At 43.1% G+C, this 22,554-nt stretch overlaps 2 protein-coding genes across 8 annotated transcripts in view; one reads left to right on the top strand and one right to left on the bottom strand.

The window, feature by feature from the left end:
• Positions 1–6,041: 6,041 nt before the first annotated feature.
• On the bottom strand, positions 6,042–16,476 carry RAB19 (RAB19, member RAS oncogene family). 5 transcript variants are annotated; one of them, XM_061638798.1, is made up of 4 exons: positions 16,242–16,476; positions 11,239–11,462; positions 8,566–8,749; positions 6,042–7,429 (listed from the first exon to the last, which is right to left on the bottom strand). In XM_061638798.1, the coding sequence occupies exons 2-4, from the start codon at positions 11,431–11,433 to the stop codon at positions 7,164–7,166; spliced, it is 645 nt and encodes a 214-aa protein (XP_061494782.1). In that variant the 5' UTR covers positions 11,434–11,462; positions 16,242–16,476; the 3' UTR covers positions 6,042–7,163. The 5 variants fall into 5 exon arrangements, with proteins under 5 accessions (XP_061494782.1, XP_061494780.1, XP_061494781.1 ...); XM_061638796.1 differs by having other exon boundaries at positions 16,183–16,476; XM_061638797.1 differs by lacking the exon at positions 16,242–16,476 and adding an exon at positions 16,135–16,176.
• A 2,436-nt stretch (positions 16,477–18,912) lies between these two features.
• Positions 18,913–22,554, top strand: part of SLC37A3 (solute carrier family 37 member 3) — a 36,383-nt gene continuing 32,741 nt past the window's right edge. The window contains exon 1 of one of the 3 annotated variants that reach the window (XM_061638803.1): positions 18,913–18,982. Coding sequence is in view for 2 of the 3 variants with exons in the window: in XM_061638801.1 (XP_061494785.1) it covers positions 19,404–19,468 (65 nt within the window). In the remaining variant the exon portion in view is untranslated. Of the gene's footprint in view, positions 18,983–19,065; positions 19,469–22,554 lie in introns of those variants that run through there. The other 2 variants (XM_061638801.1, XM_061638800.1) reach the window with 2 other exon arrangements.

A 22,554-nucleotide genomic window follows, 5' to 3' on the forward strand; every position in this document is an offset into this window, starting at 1 on the left:
AAAGGAGACCTTGCTATGTATGTATATACAAATAAAATGCAGAGTTGTATCCCAAGGGCTGGGCAACTTGGTATATGTGTGTATTAAACCCTTCACTCCCTTGTTCTTCTCTCTCACCATCACCCGCTTTTCACCTTACCCTTTTTTTCGGTGCATGAAGTCAGACATCCAACTGGATTTTGAAGCAAGTGTGGTGGTCTCAACCAATTCTTTGGAAATGGTCTTTCAACTGGCTAGTTTAACTTGGTAATAGGCATCTGCTTTAATGACACCAGCACTCTTATATCCTCCCAGCGACCTTTACACTCTTTTTGAGCAGCACAAGTATGGGGACATGGTTATCCAAAGAGGGTTCTGACCAACCTAATACCCAGTTAGGACACCAATATTTTGGGATCCCTGACCTACCTTCATCTTTGCAAAGTTTCAGATCATCAGTAATAATCACTGTTTTATCCAAGAAAACACTTCTGCCTTTTTATTTAAAAGGGCCCTTGTTACCTCAACTACGGGGGACGGGAGTGCGGTGGCAAGTGAACTCTTATTGGCTGTATAATGTGTATGTTACTTCTTTACCTGTAGGACAAACAGCCTCACAATCAGGCTCCAGTTCTGCTAGAAAAAACTCCAGCTGCCACCAAACTCTCCTTTCTCTCTCCCCCCCACCCCACTTCTTCCTCCCCCTTTAATGGAATTTTATCTTTCCATTACATTTAATGCTGCTGGATTGTCCTTAAACTGTTCTGCTGCTTCTGTCCTTTGAATTGCATCTTCTTTCACTTTTAAATGGAATCAGAAATTGTTGCTGAAGTCTGTGTTACTTTGCAGCTGCCTTTTGTAAGACGCACTTTTCCCAAATAAAAAAAGCAAAACCGCAAATTTGTTTTCAACTTTGGACCTTCTATATTTTAAATATGTGCCTTGATTGTAATTTCTGTGTTTTCAAATAAGGGGTGCAAAACAAAATCTGTGAAACGTAGGAGAAAAATGTGTTGGCTGACCTCTGCAGCAACTCAGGTGCCAGTCTCTGCTTCCAATTTTTAGGCACCAGTGGCTATTAGTCCCCTGGATATTTCCATCCCTCGTGCTTAGTATCAAGATATAGTCTCAATTAATTGCAATGTTATAGGGAATACTATTTTTATTAAATATAAGATACATTTTTTTTAACTATGGCATGATCTATCAACCTCCTCAAAGATAGTGCTATTGTGCTGAGGTCATGTTTGTGGTCTTCCCATAGGCTGTGAGAACAGGATGCTGAGCTAGATGGGCCGCTGGCCTGATCTAGCAGGGCTTCCTCTTATGATGTTCTTCTGTTGCCAGGTTCCAGAAATCCTTGCTGCACATTTGTTTAATCAAATGTGTACCCTGCCTTACCCTACCAGTTCACATGGATGGGAGCCTCACTGATTTGAGTCTGTAAGATCTACATATGGGAGGTGAGGCCTGGACATACCATGTACCCTAGAATTGATTATATAAACCCACATGGTATACCAGAGACCACCATCTGCAGCAAAATCATCTAGTGGAGCCCCAGGACAGTTCACATGCCTTACTAAAGGGGTGGCGAGATTTCACATTTGCCAGATGTACTTTGCCTTTTAAGAATCCCAAGACCTACCACCTAGAGTCAGTTGCAAAAAGACATAGAATTAAAGAACAGTCTGCCCCTCTAAGCACGTTCTGAGCCTCAAAATGTGCTTTCAGTACCAGAACATAGCTCACAATCCTAGTAACAGAAAAGTTCGTTCCTGGTTAGCTCTCCATTTCAGTAGCCTAATTTAGGTGAGGAAGTTCATTTTGCCATGGCTATTGTTAAACAGTTGTGAGTCAGACACCTTTGCTGCTCTACTGCAATCACCCAACAATCTAGCAGGATATCCCAGCCTACATTCTACCAAGCTGGGAATTTCTGCAATTACTGGTGAAGCCAGCAGCAATTCTGTAATGTAGCAGAATCTGGAGCTGAAAGAAGCTTAGGTGAATTCTACCAAAATGCAGATCTGCCAAAGATGGCAGCAGCTCATTTTCAGCACTAGTGTCCTAAATAACAGGTTTTAAAGTGGTGTGGGTTTTTAAGTGATTGCAAAACTTAACATTCAGATAAGGATTTGAGAGGTACATCAACAAAATACAAATAATGTAAAGGAAGGATTCTTAAGATGTCATTGTTATCACCTTTAACCTACCCAGCTTCCATTAACCTATTGGAGTATTTCAGGATGAGTCAAAGAGAGCACACAAGGGAGTAGATTATTCTGGTTGTGTGTGTGTTGGGGGGAGGGAGTACAGACCAAGGCCCCATCTGCACTATATATTTAAAGCAGGATTATACCACTTTAAACTGTCATGACTTCTCCCAAAGCATCTTGGGAACTGTAGTTTGTTGACAGGAGACCCCTATTCCTCTCACAGAGTTACAATTCCCATAGTTCCCTGAGAAGAGATTTCAATTGTTAAACTACTCTGAGCGCTGTAGCTCTTTGAGGGGACTAGCGGCCTCCTGTCAACTCTCAGCACCCTTAACAAACTACAGTTCCCAAGATGCTTTGGGGGAAGGCATGACTGTTAAAACAGAATCATAGTGCTTTAAATGTATAGTGCAGATGGGACCCAAGAGAAGAAGGTTCCTAGAAGGCATTTGGGGGTTACTTCACAACAGGGCATATTGTGTGGTGAGTCTAGTGACACGCTGTGAGAAAGCCCAGATACTTCACGTCTGCACCCATTTGACTCATAGCTTACAAATACATGTTTGATATCTGCATTAATTACACTTACAGCAAGCAGCTTTGGTAATGGGGAAAATAAGTAGGTGGAAAACAAGCAACTGTCGCTGTCAGCCAATTTAGATAGGAGGGCTTTGATCTTTTCCACTTGTCCAAAGAGGCTCCCTTCAAGCACCAAGAAGGGGGAGAAATTTTCCTGCCTCATAATATGAGAGGTCAGGGTCATGGCCTGAAGCTGAAGACCAGTTGTTTTGAAACAGACAAAGTGAAGTACTATTTCATACAGCACCTTATGGCATTCACTGCCATGGGATATGGTTGTAGTCCCTGCCTTAGACTTTATCTTACCCCATGATTGATGCAACTGAATTTTAACATGCCAGCTCAATAGTAGTATTTCTATGAATAGTCGATACTGAGTGCATATGAGGGGAGGGCTGGTCTTTCTTGCCCTGAACTGCCTGGTGACAGAATGTTGGACTAAATCAGAGGTCACCAATGCATGCAGTAGTGCCCTTGAGGTCTTTCCCAAGTGCCCACAAAGCCTCTGAGCTTTCCCTATCACTCACTGCTCCCTTGATCATGAGGTAGTGAGGGTGTTTACCTTTTTCTCCCTTAGCAATTACATAGAGCTGAAGGAGGAAGTTGGAAGAGTGATGTTGTTTCTGACGTCCTCTTTCACGTCTATGTGCTTTTCAAGGCTTAGACTAATTCTACTGGATCCAGTTTTTACCCAGATCCCACAGAAAAGTGAACTGTGTACATGTTTACGCTCCCTCTCTTTGGCTCTCTATGTGTGTGGTGATGATCCTGGAGAGGGGTGAGAGAAGTGCCCATAAGGAGTGGCACCCATAGCAGTAATTCAAAAATCCAGATGTGCCCAGTTGGCACCCTATGAACCAGATGTACCCTCAGTGAGTGCTGGTCTTTGGTAAATTGGTGGTAGATGGTAAAACAGTAGCAGATACTTCTGAAGGATGTGCCTGCATTCTACTTCTGTGCTATTCCTTCATACTCATTTAAAAAGGACAAGTGGAACCTGCGACAAAACAGTGGAGTACTTTCTATTCAAAAGTCCAGCTGCTTCTTTCCATTCTGTTCTTATCTACCACCTCTACCAATCCACTTCTCTTTGAGTTCGATGCAGCGCCGATGGAATCTTAACAAACTCCATCCCCGTTACCAAGGGGGTCAGACAGGGCTGTGTTCTAGCCCCAGTACTATTTAACCTCTTCTTAAACAACCTGAGTACATGTTGCCATTCTCCTGCCTTTCATCCCCCCCAAGGTGGCTGACCTGAAATGCCCTCTGCTGCTGTACGGAGATGATGATGCCCTCCTATCCCTCTCCAAAATTGGTCTGAAACGGCTTTTCCACACCTTTATGTCCTATTGTGCTACAAATTTTTTAACTATAAATTTTAACAAGACCAAAATCTTGGTCTTCTCCCGATGCTCATCAGTGCCCGATTGGACAATTAATGGCCGGAAGATAGCCCAGGTTAGGCAATACAGATATCTCGGGGTCATGTTTCACTTTTCTCTTTCTTGGTCTGCTCATATATGCTCCGCTGTCCAAACTGCCCGAAACACACTAAAAGCCATTCTTTGTTTTTTTTACACTAGGGGTGGGCAGTATATACCTGCTGCCATTCAGGTTCTCAAATCTAAGATCTTTCCCCAACTCCTTTATGGTGTTCCACTTTGGGCCCAGAGTTTTGACCCCAAGGTTGAATCAATCTTATCAACCTTTTTAAGATCAATTTTTGGTGTACCTTGATGTGTCCCGGCCGCCAGCCTCCGCCTAGAGTCCGGACTGCCTTCACTTGAATCCCTTGCCTGGTCCTTAGCTTTCAGATATTGGACCAAATTAGCTTACACAAGCCCCGCCTCAGGACATTTACATCTCCTCTGAAAGGACGTCTTTTCCAGCACATGGTCAAAAACATTACTTGCCAAACTGGCCACACTAGGCTTCTCAGTGGACTTTCTATCCTCACTAGAGCCTGGATTAGCCCAACGGACCATCGAGACCCGGATTAAGGACATCTATTTCAAAATTCAATGTCAGATGCTGCTAAAACCTGCTCCCCTACCCATTCCGATTTAAATCCACATTTCCTAATCCTGCCACCTACCTGGAAATTCTGACTATTCCTCAATATCGTCTAGCCTTCTCCAGGGCTCATTTTAACTGTCTCTTTTCTTCACTCTTAGAAGGCTGTTTCCAGGGTATACCTCTCGAACTCCGCCTATGCCACTATAGGAATGTAGACGTCAAATCACTGTCTCACGTTCTCTTTGTCCCTACTATAATGTTGAACACCTTAGGTACCTAAATCCTATTATGAAAAGCTTCCCGGGCAGGCCTGTTGACCAATTACTGAAACATTTTCTGGCAGGCACTGACAAGTTAACCACCCTATCTGCTGCTAAGTTCATCTTTGCTGCCCAAATTATACATAAGAAGTAATGTTTATTTTAATGCTGTATTAATATGAGCTTTGTTAGCTCTATTTTATAACATATCCTTTTACCCCCTGTTAAATCAATTGTATATTGGGTCTATGACCGCATAATAAAATTTGATTGATCCATTCTGTTCTTCCTCCTCCAGAGTTTTCTGCTCCCCCCCCCCCACACACACGAACAGTCATTCCATGCCCACTGATGGTGGCTTGGGGAAAATCCCATGTAAAAATCATGCAAATTTTTTGCTTTTGAGCTGACTTTTATGTTCTGCCTTTTTCATGCCTATGGTAGCCATTTTGCAACTGGCATCCAGAACACTCAGAATTCCATGTGTGTCCACAGGACACAGGAACCCTGATCTAGTCCAATCCCATGCCTACCAATTATTAAAACTAGTCAACAACCTTTTTACATAGTTCTCAAAAGAGGATGAGATCTATAATTTACCGCCCACCATGGATATCCAAGCACTGATACATATACAGGCCAATTCAAGTAGTTTTTGAAAGGGAATGGAAGCAGAAACTTTCATCTATACACTTACTGAAAATGAACTTACTATACATTCAGAGTATGGATCAGGGAATCTGTCCGGCCCTTCAAATGCTGTTGGACTCCAGTTCCCATCAGCCACAGTCACCGTGGTCAAAGGTCAGGGATGGTGCAAATTGTAATCTAGAAATATCTTCAGGGCCATAGGTTCCCTAGCCCAGTTTAGACATTAAAGCCACTGACTAGTGAATATAAACAGTTTATACAATTTTGCCAAGAAAATAATCCTGCCTTCCCCTCTTTTTAAATATTATTTATTATTTTAATTTTTAATAAAACAAAATAAAAAGAAAGAAAAACAGTTTGTGTACCTGTTCTAAAAAGGGTCACCATCTTGGTGGCTGCAGTTTCAACATTGTTTTTATTTTTTTTAAAGTCTATGTTGATTAATCCTGAACCACTTTGCTGAGATGTTCATTTTATGTTAACAAGCTCTAAGCCAGTCAATCACATCTCGTTGGAAAATTCAGGTGTAACAACCCCAGTCAATTTTATGAACATCTTCATAAAAATTCTGAATTCTTTACCATCGAGAACCACTCACTTGGTTGTACAGGGTCTGTAATCAGTCGGAGTGAGTAAAGGAAACAAAGGCACGCAAAAATCCCTCATTAAACATCTTTATAAACACTAGTCACTGATGGCAATGAGAGGTAGGAAGAATCCTAAGTAAATTGCCAAAAACCAGTCAAGTTTCCTAGATTAATCAAGTTTCTGAGATTGCTACAAAAGCACCAGGTTGCTTGGTACAACTACATTTAAAGCACATCCAACACACATTTAAAGCACATGATTTCCCCCAAAGAATCATAGGAACTGTAGTTTAAGGGTGCTGGGAATGAGTAGCTCTGTGAGGGGAAATCACAGTTCCCAGGATTCTTTGGGGGACGTTGTGTGCGTTAAATGTCTGTTGGATGTACTCTAAATGTATGGTGTGGACCTTTCTAAACACTTCACTAACACTTAACACTTCACTACACTAGCAGCCCATTGTCATCAAATAGCCCCACCAATCTGGAGCTAAATATATACAAGAAGGATTATAGTAGCCAACAAGTAAACCCACCATTATTTTACACAGACAGTGATGGAAACCAACAGAAGCCCAATAGGGCATGAAGATGGCCACCTGCTTCCATCAAAAGTAGTTACTGTCCACTTAAACACGTGGCTTCCAAAAGACTTTTCTGCTCTTCTCTTCAAAGGCAACTGCCAGTCTCAGCCATTGCAACCTGCTTTGACCACCGGAACAGAGCATGGCTTTTGTTCCTGAAGGATGACATTAAGCCAACGTTGCCTGGCTGAAATACATCAGGGTGGCAACATGAGGCTAGTGGAAAGGTTCTCATAATGAAACAGGTCCCAGGAATCACCCCCAGTTGCTTCTTCTACATGAAACATCTCATCAACATGAGCAGCTGGACTTCTCAGCCTGAGTGGCCACTACTGGCCTGGTGTCTAGATGGATGTTATCTGAAAAGCCACTCTCCCCGTGCATCTGTAAGGTATTCCTAGCCATCAGCTCTTTAGCCATCAATATGAAGACCTCATCAACATTCTGGGCCTCTTTGGCAGATGTCTCCAATACAGCCAGAAGGCCATGCTTCTCTGCTAGTGTGCAAGCGTCTTCAAATAAGACTTGGCGCTTCTCTGCTTCATCCGACTTGTTCCCTTTAAATTGGATTTAAAATGTTTCAGTGATGGATACATTATAAAGTAACATGGAGAATATTTTGAACCGACCCAAAAACATCTAATTGGCACACAGTTCATACCAAAACAGCTGGTTCCTTCATGTTATTTAGCTACATGGCAGGCACTGTCAGAGGCCTCTGAATACCAGTTGCTGGGAATTGCAGGTGGGGAGAGCATTCAGTTGTGCTCAGGTTTGCTGGCGAGCTTCCTGTGGGAATCTGGTTGGCCATTGTGGGAACCTGCTGCTGGACTAGACTGGCCCTTGGCCAGATCCAGTAGGAATCTTCTTATGTTCATGCATTGTTGTAGGCAATACTCCCTCAAATTGTCACTTTACTCCCTCGCCTGCATTTCTACATTTTCAACTAAGCAATTCTTACTAGTTTTTCCCAGATTCAACAACTGGATTGCTATTAAAATTCTTAATGTCCTAAAAATATGATTTAGTGAGAACCAGCAAGAGTGCAGGTATCCAGAGCCAAAATCATGGTGGCCTTGCTACTGTGGCCTGCTGCTGTGCTACTAGGAGTTAAGCCATAGTTTGGCTTAGTGTTGCATACAAACCCAGCGTCTGGTTTGTCTCACTCCCAACAAACCACAAGCTGTAACCAAACTTTGTTCTCATGGTTTGAGGGAATAAGCCCAGGATCCCACATAATGTTAAGCCAAACTATAGCTTAGCTCTGAGTAGTGCAACAGCAGCAGGGCTAAGTACTAATACACTCTCTCCAAGCTACGGTTTGACTTAAAATTACATGCAAATGAAGCCATTGTAACAGCCCATTCCTAAACATGTTTGCTTAAAATTAATTCCCATTTAGTTCAATGGGATTTTCTTACTAGAAAGTATGCTTAGAATTGGATCCTTAACGTAATAGCCTATTAATAGAACCAAAGGAAATGGAAGAACTTAAAAGAACACTTAAATTGTCAGAGTAGACTCAGCCTAAGTGTTCTTTTAAGTTCTTCCACTTCCTTTGGTTCTCTTTTCCTCATTCTGAAAAAAGGGCCATACATTCTTGCTTTAGCTTTAAAAATATGTCTCAAAATGAAGGGCCAAGACAAAGCAGACATGAAAACTCATGCTGCTGGTGGCAGAATTCATCACCTACCGATCAACATCAAGACCAGATTAGCTGCACCATATTTTTCAATCTCATGAATCCAATGAGGAATTGACTCAAAAGTGGACCTCCTGGTCATATCGTAGGCAAGAATAGCGCCGTGGGCACTGCGATAATAACTCTGGGTTATTGTCCGGAAGCGTTCTTGGCCCGCTGTGTCCCACACCTGTATCTGAAAGTGGGAAGGAGGGGGAAGATGGGGACACAATGAAATGAAGCTTTCTCCCAGGGACTAGTCCTTCAAATCAACAAAAGCTTTATAAACAGAAAGCACAGCGAGTTGAAATATAATATCCAGACTGCAGTCATATTTATCCACAAACAAGCTTTTTAGACCCACACTCATCTTGCAGATATTCCAGGCATTATCATCATAACCTGACAATTTTTGACCAGTTGATCAACCTAGTCGAACATATATGCAGTGCAGTCCTATGCATCTACTCAGAAGTAAGCCTCGTGTTCATTCAACAGCACTTGCTCTCAAGTAAGGGAGCAATCCTAACTATGGGAAGCCAGTGGAGTTTATGCCAGCTTAAGTCCGAAGTGAGGGTATGGGGCTTGCAGAGTGCTGTGCTTTTGCCCGCAGAATTTGTTTTTCAAACTGCACAGGCAAGAGTGGGTCACCTGACATTAGGTAATTGATAGGTAGCTTGCCCTACCCACCTGTCAGACTTGGCCCATGGGGGGTAGAAAAGATTCCACATCCCTGCTCTAATTGAAGGGTTGTCTGCTCCACATCTGCTTTGAAGAGAAAGATCCCTAACAAGAGAGAGCAGCAGGGGCCTTGAAGTTGCCCAGCAACAGGCAGCACCTGGATAGCACACAGTCACCTGGGCACAGTCTTCCTCACTACGTTGACATCTACTGTATTTGTATTTAAATGATAGTAATGATTTCTAAAGCTGCATCTACACAGAAAAAGAAAATATGCAAATCTGTGTTTGTTGCCATCTTCTTTGGTAATGCATTCCCTCTTTTACAGCAATGCATGTGGCCACTTTATTTGCTCTTAGCCATATCTTTCATTCTCTCTTACAGAGAAACACCACAAACACAGGAGCCCCAAACAGAAGCAGATGGACCTCAGGTTGCAGCCCAACCAGCCAATCAACCAAGGCAGCAATCCTTTGCACGCTTCCCTGGGAGAAGGAATGGAGGAGAATTTTGATTCAGATTGCACTGAAAGTGGAATCTATCAAATTGGCACTTTCCAAAACATAATGAGAACCGAAACACAGCCATTAAAATTCGCACTTATCTGAATCTTGCAGTGCAGTTCTTCAACCAAATAATGTTTAGAAAAATGCATACACTGAGGAAACCAGTACATAAAAATGGAAATAGCATACAAAAATGCATTATACTTGGAGAAATTGCTTGCAAAAAATGTGTACATTAATCAAAACCACATACCAAAATGTGTTTATTAGGAGAAATTTGCTCTAACAATACTGAAGAATTTTCACAAGGATTTTTTAAAACAAAATTCACAAATTGCTGCAGAAATGTGGAGCTCTGAATTTAAAATGGAAAAATGAGAAACGTAGAGAATGGAAACTAACAGATCCTTGCCTCCCAACCTGGGAGTAAGCACAAGCAAACAGTGGGGATTTTACTTCCAAGTTATCCTGCATAGTAGTGCACTAAAATACTAAAATACTTGCATTTCCAAAATCTGGGCACCTACGTTCCAATCCCAGGAGATTCATATGCAGAAGCTAGTTTCTGAGGGTACAGTGACAGAACGGCAGATCTGTACATGCCTTATGATGCCCACCCTGGCCCATTCAATTGGTTCATATCATTTAATACAGACGAGGGCATTACTTGTTGCATAGGTCTAGTTCCCTGGCAAATGTCTGTCACTGTTTTTTGCCTCTTGAAAAGGTTTGTTTAAAAGTTTAGTGCAATTCTCTAGAGCCGCCATTCTTCAAGCTCTCCAGAAGCTCAATCTCATCATCTCTGACAATGCACGTGCATGAAATTCACAGCTTGCCATTTCCGACACTGCAGCCAAAGAGGTATATTTTGACAAACAATGGTCCTATGGCAGTTTAATTTAGCAGAGCTTTAGCTCAGGGATGGCCCTCCAAATGTTGTTGGACTACAACTCCCATCATCCCTGTCCATTGGCCATGATAGCTAGGGCTGATGGGAGCTGGAGTTCAACATTTGGAGGGCCACATGTTCTCCACCCCTGCTTTAGTCAAAAGAACAATCATCCTCCTAACTTTCACAGTTGGTGGAAGGAAGCCAATGGCAGAGTAAATTCAAACAGCATACAGAAGCAGAGTATAACCTTTAACAAGGTTCAGCAATAAAGGGTGGAACATGGGCAAAGTTCCTTGGGATATGTGTGGCTACTGTCAATATATTGTTTAATTGCTAGATGGTACTGGACCTAGTTGTAACTGGCCTGAGTCAGACGTTTACCAGGTCTATTCTATTCTTATTGGAGACAATAAAGTTCCTGTTGAGCTTCCTGACTTATGTCCTTGGTTTTCGTAAGTACAGTGTTGTGGGCATTACCTTGGCTCTCTCCTGTTTCATGACAGTTTGAGTGTTGGAGTGTTACACGTTTGTCCCTATTTTTCCCCAGTGAAATGTTGGTAAGCACGACGATGGCCCACCATTCCAGTAGGAGACTATACCACTCACCTTCACTTTCTTGCCATCAATCTCCAGTGAACGCACCGTGAAGTCAACCCCAATAGTGTTCTGCTGCTTTGCATGGTACTGCCCAGACTTGAAGCGATGGACCACGGACGTCTTCCCCACGTTAGAGTCTCCGATCAGAATGATCTTGAACAAGTAGTCAAAGGCCTCATCCATCTCAGAGTTGGCAAAAGCCATGATCTCCTTGAGCCCCAAATGACCTGGCCCTGGATTAATGCAGTGAAAAATGAACTCAAAGAGTTAAAACATGCACAGCATTTAATTATTAGGAACTTATTTATAAAAAAATATTTCTATGCCTCAATTTCATAAAAAAATCAAAATGGTTTACAATAGTTATAATACAATAAAAACTACACAAAAATTAAAATAGATCACCAGCTGACTATTACAGAAACTGTTTTTGCTTTGCAGAAGCCTGGTGGCAAATAAAAGCTTTCTTATGTCCTTCCAGATAATTTTGAACCACCCAAAAGAGATGACTGGGCCAAATCCAGTGAATGCCACTCTGCTGATGGATGCCTTCTCATCTGTCAGCAGAACAGGTAGGAATTTTTGATTATTCCTCCTCCCTCCTGTAGTTCCCCCCCCCAAAAAAAAGATATACTCTGTCAACAGAGCAATACCCTCTGAATTCCACCCACTATCATTGTTTTCTACAGAAAAATGCAGGAAAAAGCTATTTTTAAAAAAATCATATGTAGTAAATAACAACCTCAGTTCTAAATGTGCCAATGCTTATCAAGTTGAAACAGCACCACAAGCACATGGGAGTAATCTGAATGCTTGTAGGAACCCTGAAGTTTGCAGAAGTTACAAACTATCTTTAGGTGGTGGTGGTGAAGGAGGAGGAACACTTAAGGAAGCAAAAGAGCCACCACAGCCAATGGCCACTGACAACAGAGCTGGCTGATGTTAAATGGAGGGGAGGAGAAAGAAATGGAAGTGGCTGGAAACCCAGAACAGAAGCACTCCACAACGCAACATTTTATTGCAGCTACCACTTGTTATCGTCTATTAGCTGTTATGGTTAAAGACAATGGAAAATTTCACTAAGCTACTGAGTGGCAAAGCAGTGTGTGGAGTTTGCCAGAGGGCTTCCATTGGTTGTCCAGCAGGTCTGTTCAATAATAAACTGGTGTAGGCCACTACAACAGTCTAAAGGGGGAAGGGGGAAAATAATCTTTTAGTTTTAGAACTGAAGCCAGTGATTTAGTCTGCAATAAACCTGCTCTGCCTGGCCAGGCACCGACTACAATCTGACAGGAACATTTTGGACCAACGGAAATTTCCAGGTGCTTTTCAAGAGCAGCCTCGCTTAGAGCATATTACAGTAGTCCTGTCCAGAGGTTACTAAAGCACGTGGGGCTACAATCAGTTGATAACTTTTTTTTAACCGGAGGGCCACATTCCTGCATGGGAAGCCTTATGGGGGCCACATGCCAGTGGACAGAGGCAACAGTGGGCAGGGAAATGGATGCAACTCTTAGCTTTGTACAGAAGGCTGTTAATCAGAGGTTTACACACACACACACACACCCCTCCAGTAGAGCATCTGCCTTGCATGCAGAAGGTTCCAGGTTCAATTCCTGGCATCTCCAGGTAGGGCTGGGAAAGACTCCTGCCAGAAACCCTGGAGAGCCACTGCCAGTCAGTGTAGACAATACTGAACTACAGCCCTGTAGCCAACGTTCCTTGTTAGGTGGGGCAGCAACATTTCTAGGGGGGCATTGGGGGAGAGAGGTCCATAGCGCCAGCCAATCCCCCTCATTGGCAGAGAGGACATGAGGGCCAGGCCAGGGGAAGGGACAGGCAGTGACACCCCCCCCTTCACCCTTTCTCCAAGTAGACAGTGTGTTAACTTACATGAATGAAGTCTGAGCTGTTGAATTGTCTCACTCTTTTTTTTGTCAAGATCCCCAGGAATAACAGACTCAAAAGCTTGACTTTGCCTATAGCTACAGTCCTCTTTTGTCTGTGGTCTGAACCTGATTCTTCATAAACTGAACTACTTTGGTAATGACAATGAGCTTCTGCGTTTGGCTTTGATGCTCGATTAGGAATATCAATTTTAAATTCCACTCGAAAAACAAACTTGTCCATACTACAAGTTTAGGGAAGGGTGGAGAGAAAATAAATACTTTAGAGTTAACTCCTCGAGAGTCCCTTCTTCTAGTCCTGATCTTTAGATTTTTCTTCCTGTTGGACAATCAAGAGAATGTCCAACAAGAAGGAAAATCTATATAAAGGACTAACTGCTATATAAAGGACTAATTAAGCAATTGGAAACCAACTGTGGAAAGCATTTGGATTTATTTATTTTTACTCATTGCTAGGTTGATTTTTTTTTCTGTCCAGGAACCCTGAAAAAGCCTCATGCTGAGCGAAACATATTGGGAAAATCAGAAAATAGGCCTGAGTTACAACCTAGGTGGCCAGCCAGCTGGCTAATTGTGGTATATGCAGCAACATTTCTATTCCTCTAAGGTTGTTTTCATCCTTTGCCATCAAGTAGTCAAGAAAACGAAAATAGCCACTGTGATTGTGAGTATAGTGAGTGCTTCAAAAGAGTAAAGGGTAACTTAGGGTAGCCATTTTTTTCAGATCACTTTAAGTTATTTCATCCTTTAGCAATAAGCACCCAATCCTGCTCTTCACATTATAATAACTGTAGAATAAACAAACTCTTACTTCTTACTGCAGGCAAACAAACCTGCTTTTTTGCTGCTGGCTGGGTAGAGAATACAGAAAAGCAGAGCAAAAGGAAGTCCAAGAGGTGGAATTTAACTATGGCCTATAATACAATGTTCTAATATTTAACTCCTCAAGGGTCATGTTACTATACAGGCCGTTTCTTTCATGATCACTTAAGTAATCATAGGGTGACTGTGATCATGAAAAATCCACCCTCAGTCAGGGGAAATCTTGAGTGAGCAGACTTTTCGGGAATCTTCCAGATGAGGCTTTTGTTGTGCACTCACCCTGTCTTATTCACTGAATTTTTCAGAGGGTCCTATTCTTAAATTGCTCCTGTTCTTAAAACAAGGTATCACTATTTAAATGGAGCTTGTCATTGTAGGTCAAGTCATAATTCCCCAAAATAATCCAGGGTGGGAGAAGCACAGCTCTGGAGGTTCGCTGCCATCATCCCCCCCCCCCCATACAGGGCTCTTGAGGTAGATGGACCACATGTCTGGCTCAGTATAAGACAGCTTCCTATATTCCAAGTTGCAGTGAATTCTGAGAGCCAGTGTGGTGTCATGGTTAGAGTGTTGGGCTAGGACCTGGGAGACCAGGGTTCAAATCTCCACTCAGCCATGAAACTTGCTGGGTGACCTTGGGCTAGTCACGCCTCTTAGCCTAACCTACCTCACAGGGTTGTTGTGAGGATAAAATGAAGGAGAACCATGTAAGCCACCTTTAATTCCTTGGAAGAAAGGTGGGATCTAAATGTAACAACAACCACTACCACCAGAGTTCAAGGACATATTTCAGCCAGGCAAGGGTGTGAAGCAGGCCTGGAGAAAGTCATAAGGGTGAGATAAAGAGGCCAGGAGGACCACATTCAGGTCTGAGGTTCTCTGGCTCAGGACTCGAGCATCGCAAGCCCTCAGGGGAAAAGTGCTTAAGGAACAGAGAACCAGAAGCTTGTGCAGACAGAGTGTGTTCCGCAGGCCAGCTCTTGCAGGATAGGGCTATACAGAGGGAGGGGTTGGTATAATCCGGCAATCAAGGATAATCACGTAGAGGGTCCAACATTCAACACCTCCAGTTCAAAAGGTAACAGGTAGCAGGGCTATGAAAGACACTTGTTCGAGATCTGGGAGAACCTGTCAGTCAGAGTTACGAGTAATTAATTAAATCTGGGGTAGGCAAAGACAGTGTGATTTGCAAGCATTTCTGTCTGCCAGTTATTTAACGTTAGCAATAAAAATATATAAATGGGTCAATACTTAGCTCTGATAAAGATTTGTACTTTCATATGCAGCCCATCCCAGCATAAGGATCTTGTAGTTCGTTTTCAAATTAGGGCGGGGGCAGATGGGCCCCCCACCCCCTTAGTGTTTTTATGGGGGACAAGAAGATTTGACTAAAGTTGTGGGAATCAGGGGTGGGGCTTGAGGACTTCACAAAGGGCCCTTCTCCTACTCCTCCCATAATTTGAGCATTGGGTGCAGGAGATAGGTAGCTCAGCCCCCTGAACCAAACATATCTCAGTCATCCCAGCCTACCCCAAGCCATTATTTTGCACCCTCAGTAGCTTGACCTCAGGGTTTGGGTAAAACCTAGCATAGATCCCCCAAGCCTGCGCTAGATATATTGTCTGAGAGAGCATAAGGCAACCCCTTAACAGGGCACTCTTGAGAAACGTATGCTTGACTCATATAGTCCACTGCGCCAAGATAGAGGGCAACTTCTGCTGGGGGTGGGCAAGGGCAGAATTGGAGCAAACAGCCAATGTCTTGCCAACGCTGCCATCATCATCATACAAGAGGAGTTAGGAGATACCTTTTCACATTTAAGATCAACAGGTAGAAGGAATGTAACTGCAAGCCACTAAGACTAACATGAGAAGCAGAGAGAAAAAGCCTTATTTTTTCACTCCCCACCGTCTTGCATTTTTCCTTGGTGGATTTACACCACGAAAGAGAAACCTTTCTTTCCAACCTCTCCCCACCCGTAAACTCATAGAGAGCTGCTTCCCTCTTATCCCAGGGAGCTTAACCCTGAAGCCATCATTACTTCCCCTTCTCACCATCCCCGCTTTCAACTCTCTGCTCCAGCAAACACTTCTCTTTCTGAGACCCCAGAAGAGGCAATCATTGATCCACGCAGTCAACCATTAACGCTCTCTACAATCTCTTAAACCACCAGTACCCTCCACGGCCAACTTTGTTCATCTGTTATTCACCCCTTTTGTCTTACCTGCACGAACAGGTATAGCTCTCTTTATATTCCCCTCCCACCTTTTCTGCTCTTCTTACCGCCTGATGGGAAATGTAGTCCTACAAGTTCAATGCTTCAGGCTATCCCGTTGGTAAAGCGACGCTAATCCAACTCGATCCTTCTTATATATATATATATTTAAAGAAAAGTTAAAGCACCAAACACGAGAGAGTTACTGGTGTATGGATTCATGTGAACCAGGCCCTTACCACTTCTGCAAAGGAAGTGTTACATCTCTTTGAATTACATACATAAGTGATTCCCAAACTCTCCCCACCACCACCTGAAAATGGCTGAGGGTTTTAGCTGTCCACTTAATGAATTTCTGCCGGTTGCAGCAATTGTAATGCACTGTGTTAGTTGCTGTATGGTTTTTATTGCATTTTATTGTGTCTTTTATTTCTTATATTGCATTTTATTATATTACAATTTGCGTTCCACAGAATTCAAGTTGTAATACAAGAAAATACAATATAATAAATGAAGGAAGCAATAAAATACAGTTAAAAATCAATATGAATATTTAATGCAGACATGCTGCAGACCACGTGAACGAAGATCGCAGAACACTGGTGGCCTGTGGATCACAGTTTGGGAACCCCTGACATACATGATGCTAGAAAGTGAATCATCATCAAGTACTCATAAAGAAGCAAAAGGTGAAATCCTGTGCATGTCTGCTCAGAAGTAAGTGCTATTGATTTCAGTGAGTAAGTGGATCCGATATAGGACTGCAGCCTTAGGCATACACAGGATTGCACTGCACAAAGAGTTTAAGCCAGCACAAGTTTCTCAATCAGAATCAGAAGCACAGAGTAGTTTACAGCAATTTAACTCTAGCGGTTTCTAGTCTTTTGTTGTTGTTGTTACGGCTTTGTTTATGCATTGCCTTATTATACCCAAAAAGTCTCAAGGTGACAGGTACATAGTAAAGCCTTATTTATAAGAAAGCATATAGTACTGCAAGAGAATGCAAGTACAGAGAAATAAAGCACAGGCCTGATGTCTTAAAAGAAAAATCTCAACCTCTTTGTTAATGATCCAGTCCCATTCTACACTGTTGACTCAGAATTACTACTGTAGTTTAGGATGTACCTGCAGGTACATAGAGCCTTACTTTGGTAAGGATGCTCCTTGCATTATTAAGCCTAATTTACTGCTAACATTAAATATATATGTTTCAGCGATAGATTTAAGAATAATGTTTTAAAATGGTGAACTACCCCCCTGCAAACTGCAATGAGAATCTTTTTTCCACACAGCAGCCAAGTAATTGATACAGATCTCTAGACTCCAGGAGATAATGATTAGATAATAAATAAGATCCAGACCCCAGGAGAAAACCATTGCTTAGATCTGGCAATAGAAACTATTATCTTCACCTTCTCTTCCTACTTTGCATATCCTTTGCAGTTTTTTCATTCCAGGATCTATACCTATGGGCCATGCCTACTTGAAGTTGCCACTTTCTAAAAAGGCCAAGAGGTCTGTTCTTTTAGAGGGACATAGCAAGTGAAAAATCAACAGATATCCCAGTAACCTCACTTCTTGATGTCAGGAAAGATTCCACCTGTTGGTCTTCTGCCTGTCATGTAGCTGTTAAATGTACACAGTTAAACTGAACTTAAAAATGGGGCAAGCATAAAATTAGGAACTAGTTGCCTGTCATACCACTATTAGAAGCACAGATGCCTTTGCTAGGAAACAAAAAGGTGACAGTGATATTCCCTACAATGAGCTGTAAAATTCTTTCTACCATACTATCTGCAGAGAACAGTAGAGTTTTTACAGCACATTCATTAGCTCCCTTTACATTTTTATTTGTGAAGAGCTCTGTGCAGTTCAAAACTGCACATTCCTGTAACAGGTTAGTTGTAAGTCACTTTGGATTGCTTTGCAAGGAAAGCGACTAATAATAATGGTAATAGTAATAGTAATAATAGTCCAATAAGAGACATCATTTTACATATTTGTGAGAATATGCTTTTAAGCGCACCCACTCTCACCCACACCTATTTAGAGATTATGCAACTTTCTGAAGTCTGTAGCAGGTGGCAGGCATTGAACAGGTACAGTCCTTATTAGCATGGAGATCCAGTGATGAAGAAAACAGCTCATGGATTTCTAAGTGGCAGACAGCTGTCAAAACGCACCACAGCTTTTGTCGGGGAGGGGAGGGGTAGGGGGGAGGAGGGTAGTAATAATAATATCCCTGCTTTTGAAATCAGTGGGAATTAAGCCCTATGCATTCTATGTATACTTTTTCGGTGTAATTCTTAAACAGTGAAACGGATCTGACTCGAGGAAATGAACGAGAGTTGACGACCCAAGACGAAGACAACGACCTATTCCCATTGGGAATTTTTAATCTTCTGAACAGGGCAAATTGACGGACCGATCCTATTACGTGTTTACTCAGAAATCAGTCCCATGAAGTTTAACAGGGATTTTTACTCCCAAGGAAACAGGCATAGGATTGCAGCCTCAAAGGGATAGAATAGAGTCAGATACTAGGTACAGTGCTGCCCGATCCTACGCGGAGTCGGACGCACGCGCCGCCGCGGCCCCCTAAACCCAGCAAAAGCAATGGGTTTAGCGCCTGCCTAAAACCGCGTACGAGCGGGCTGTGACCTGAAAACGAAAGGGAAGGCGCAGGACTACAACTCCCAGAATGCACCACGAGAAAAACCCGAGAGGGAGAGGCAGAGCGCGACCGGCGCCGGCTCGGAAGAAGAGGCGGTCATGTGACTTCCTGGAAGTTGCCTTGGAAATGTAGGAGGTGAGCGGTGTTTACGTGGAGGTTCTCCGCGGGTTGTTAAAGGGGGAGAAGCTCAGAATGGCTCCCTTTTAGAGGGTGTGGGAGGGGAAAGGAGGGGTGATATTAGGGGGCATGTATTGCTAATTCAAGCCCATGCTAACTGCGGGTTGTGAGATGGCTTGGATGATTCCTCTAGCACACTGTGCTTCGTTTTATGAAGGGAATGTAATTTAGATCTTTTTTTAAAAAACTTTTGCTGTCGGGTTTAACCTAGATTCAGACGTCTGCTCTGCTCCCGGGCGTGCTTTGCTTGCAAGTAGATTGCCCCTGACTTCAGTGGGAATCGCTTAAGAATTCTAAGTGACAGCGTGTGCTTTTCCAGAGCAGCCTTCTGCCACGTAGCAGTTTTAGCAGGTGGCGTCTTCTCTGTTGCTTTAGCTGTATGCTGGGACACGATTTACACGACACAGGCGTTAAGGGAATGATGTTAAAGGACATGCGAGTAGGGTGAGTTAAAGGAAGGGGGATCTGGGAGCTCTGTGTTTCTTCCCAAATAAACATGCAAAAGGTTTTTAGGCTGAACCTGGTCAGATTGTAATTCCACAATCAAATAATGTTTCTTACAAGTGTTTGTTATGTTCAGATGGCATTAGCAGTGGGTATGGATTTAAAGAGATTTTGTAACTTTATTTTGGAATGCCAGCGCTCTATAGAAAACAAAAGGCATCCTTACAGGCTTGGCACCATATGGCGTTCCTGGTAAAGCGGTGCAGCTAATACATGTGAAATGAAAGACCTCTTCAGTCAGTCTTATTGATTTGATCATGTTTTAAGTCAGGACCAGGAATTTTTGGTGTATGCTAGCTTCTTGCTGACACAGATCCAGTTCAGGCAGTAATAGACTGGAGTGTGGGAATGTGCCACAGGTTTCTGTTCTCTTGTATGTCTTCCTACCTGCCTTCTATGACTTGCTGTAACCATTGTTTTACTCTTTTGTTGTTTATCTGCATCTAGCCATCCCCTAACTTGTGTAACATTTCGCTTGATGAAGAGTTCTGGATAATTCAAAAGCTTGCCATGTTTTTGTGACTTTTTGGTAGGCCCTTATAAAGATATTATCCAACTGTCAAGTTCATAGTTTTAAAGTTAACACTTGCATCAGGCTTAACCATGGTTAAGATGAATCCAGGTGACCTAAAACCTTGGTTTGGAAGCCTACTTCAAATCATGGTTTCAGATAATGGTTTGGAGGCAATTCTGGTTAGCTTTAAGTCCAGTTAATCTTAATAAGGACATAATGTGGAATGACGGTTATAGCAAACTAAGGAAAAGAGGAGGAAATATGAATTGGTGGGAGGAAGAAGGGAGCATGTATAAGAGTTAGATGTCTTCATTAAATTGATGATAGGATGGAAAACAAATTAACCCTTCAGAGTATTACAACTCCTTTCCATTTTTCATCCTTGGGCTGTGCAGCAACATGCAGGGACAGAGTTGCACAAGACGTGTGGATCTGTGTTTGATAATGTTGGACCTTCTGAGTGTATACAGTAGCTTTCCGCATAAGTAAGGAAGGGCTTATTCTCCAGCTGTCCATTCCTGGCAGAATTTTGCCTCCAGCAAAGTTTTTGTGCTTGAGAAAGTACAGGCTGTGTCTTGCTTCTCCTACCCTGCCCCAGTAAGTGCCTCATGACGACTAGAGATGTAAAGGCCTTCTGTGCCTGGACTGCTTGAAGCTGGTTGATTCCAAATGTAGTGGTGTCAAAACCAGCTGATTCCTGTAGCATCCTTGCTGCAAAAGCGAGTAGGGAGCAAAACTGAACTCCTTTCATGTGCCTTGGATGTTCTCTGCTGTTGTTTTCTGTCAGTGTTTACCAGAGTAGAGAGTGCTCCAACCGGGTGCTGACTATCAAGAGAAGGAGCTCAGATCATTGGTCCATCTAGCTCAGTACTGCCTGCTCTGGCAGTAGATCGCCAGAGTTTCAGACAAGATTCTTTCTCTCTCAGCCCAACCTGGAGATGCCAGTGATTCAACCAGGGATCTCCTGCATGCAAGGCAGATGTTTACCACGGCTTCATCTCTGATTGAAGGCAACCTTCTCATTATATATATATTTAATTATTTAATTTATATCCTGTCCTTTCTCCCAATAGGAGCCCTTCAGCTGTGACTATCTATCCCATCTTCCACTTGCTTAGCCTTCTTTACTTCCCTCCTCCTGCCCCCCCCCCGTCTCTGGCTATTATTGAGGCCTTTCCTCCCTGCCTTCTGGCCTTCAACTCAGAAGAAGGGAAGGGAGTGAAGATGGGATAGAGCTTTCCTGTTTGGGTGCTATCTGTGTTCCCCTGTGGTAGTTATGAATTACGGCTCATATCACATTGCATATATTATCTCAGTAATCCCTAACAAGAGCTCTGTAAAATAGGATTATGGTGTTATCCCCTGATTAATGATTGGAGGGTGCATACTGAGGTTGAAAGAGAATAGTAGTTTGCCCAAGGCAGAGGTGGCTAGCCTACGGCCTTCCAGATGTTGCTGGAGTACAGCTGCCATTGTCCTTGGCTATTGGCCATGCTGGCTGGGGCATACGGGAGTTATAGTGGTAATATCTTCAGGAGCCACAGGTTAGCAACCCCTGCCCTAAGGCCATCACATGAGTTGATGGCTGAAGCGAACTGGGTTCTTCATGACTTACAGGTCACCCTCTTGCCCACTAAGCTCCACCTCAGCTACGGGGAAACTACAGCGTTCTGGATATTGTTGGACTCCCACCTCCTATCATCCCTGACCGTTGTCCATGCTGGCTGGGACTGATGGAGTCCAACATCTGGAGGTCCTTAGATTCCGCATCCCTGCATTACCTGCTTTGTTAACAGAGAGAGTTAAGGAACATGGGAAGCAGCCTTATACTGAATCGCACCCTTGGCCCATCTAGCTCAGTAGACTGCACTGTCAGCAGCTCTTTAAGGTTTCAAACAGCGTTCTCTCTAAGTCCTACCTGGAGATGCTGGAGATTGGAACTAGGACCTTCTGCATGCAAAGCAGATGCTCTGCCTCTTAGCTATGGCCCTGTGTAGAGGCAGTGGTTGTTTCTGGTATGGAGGCACTGTTGGGATGTTCTTGCTAACTGTCTCATGAGCCCTATGTTCTCCCACATAGTGAGCAACCTTACTGTATCTGTTGAGAATTTTGAAGGCTCTTCCACCGACGGAGGGCCAGCTGGAGGAGACAGAAATGACACAGGCAGGGAGAGAGGAACTCTTTCACAGTCTGTGGCTTATCTCCTCTTGTCTTTCTTCTTCTAATTTTCCTTGCTTCTCCCCCTCCCAGCTGCTAGGGAAAAGCTAAAAGAGCCAAGTTAAACCTAGACAAATAATGGGTCGAATAATGGTCATCTGGCTCCCTGCTTCTCTGGTTGTTTGCTTTATAGCCATTTTCCGCTTTCTCTGAAGGCTCCTAGAGAGACAGAGTTCTCCATCAGTTGGGGGGGGGCACGGTTATAGCTTATGGGCTGTGTCTCAAGCAGTGAATGTAACCTGTAGCCAGAGACAGACATGGCCCTGTTTGGGTGTTCTGTTTGGGTGTAAAATGT

The sequence above is a fragment of the Rhineura floridana genome, chromosome 8 (assembly GCF_030035675.1).
Source record: "Rhineura floridana isolate rRhiFlo1 chromosome 8, rRhiFlo1.hap2, whole genome shotgun sequence".
In the NCBI taxonomy this organism is placed as follows: domain Eukaryota; kingdom Metazoa; phylum Chordata; class Lepidosauria; order Squamata; family Rhineuridae; genus Rhineura; species Rhineura floridana.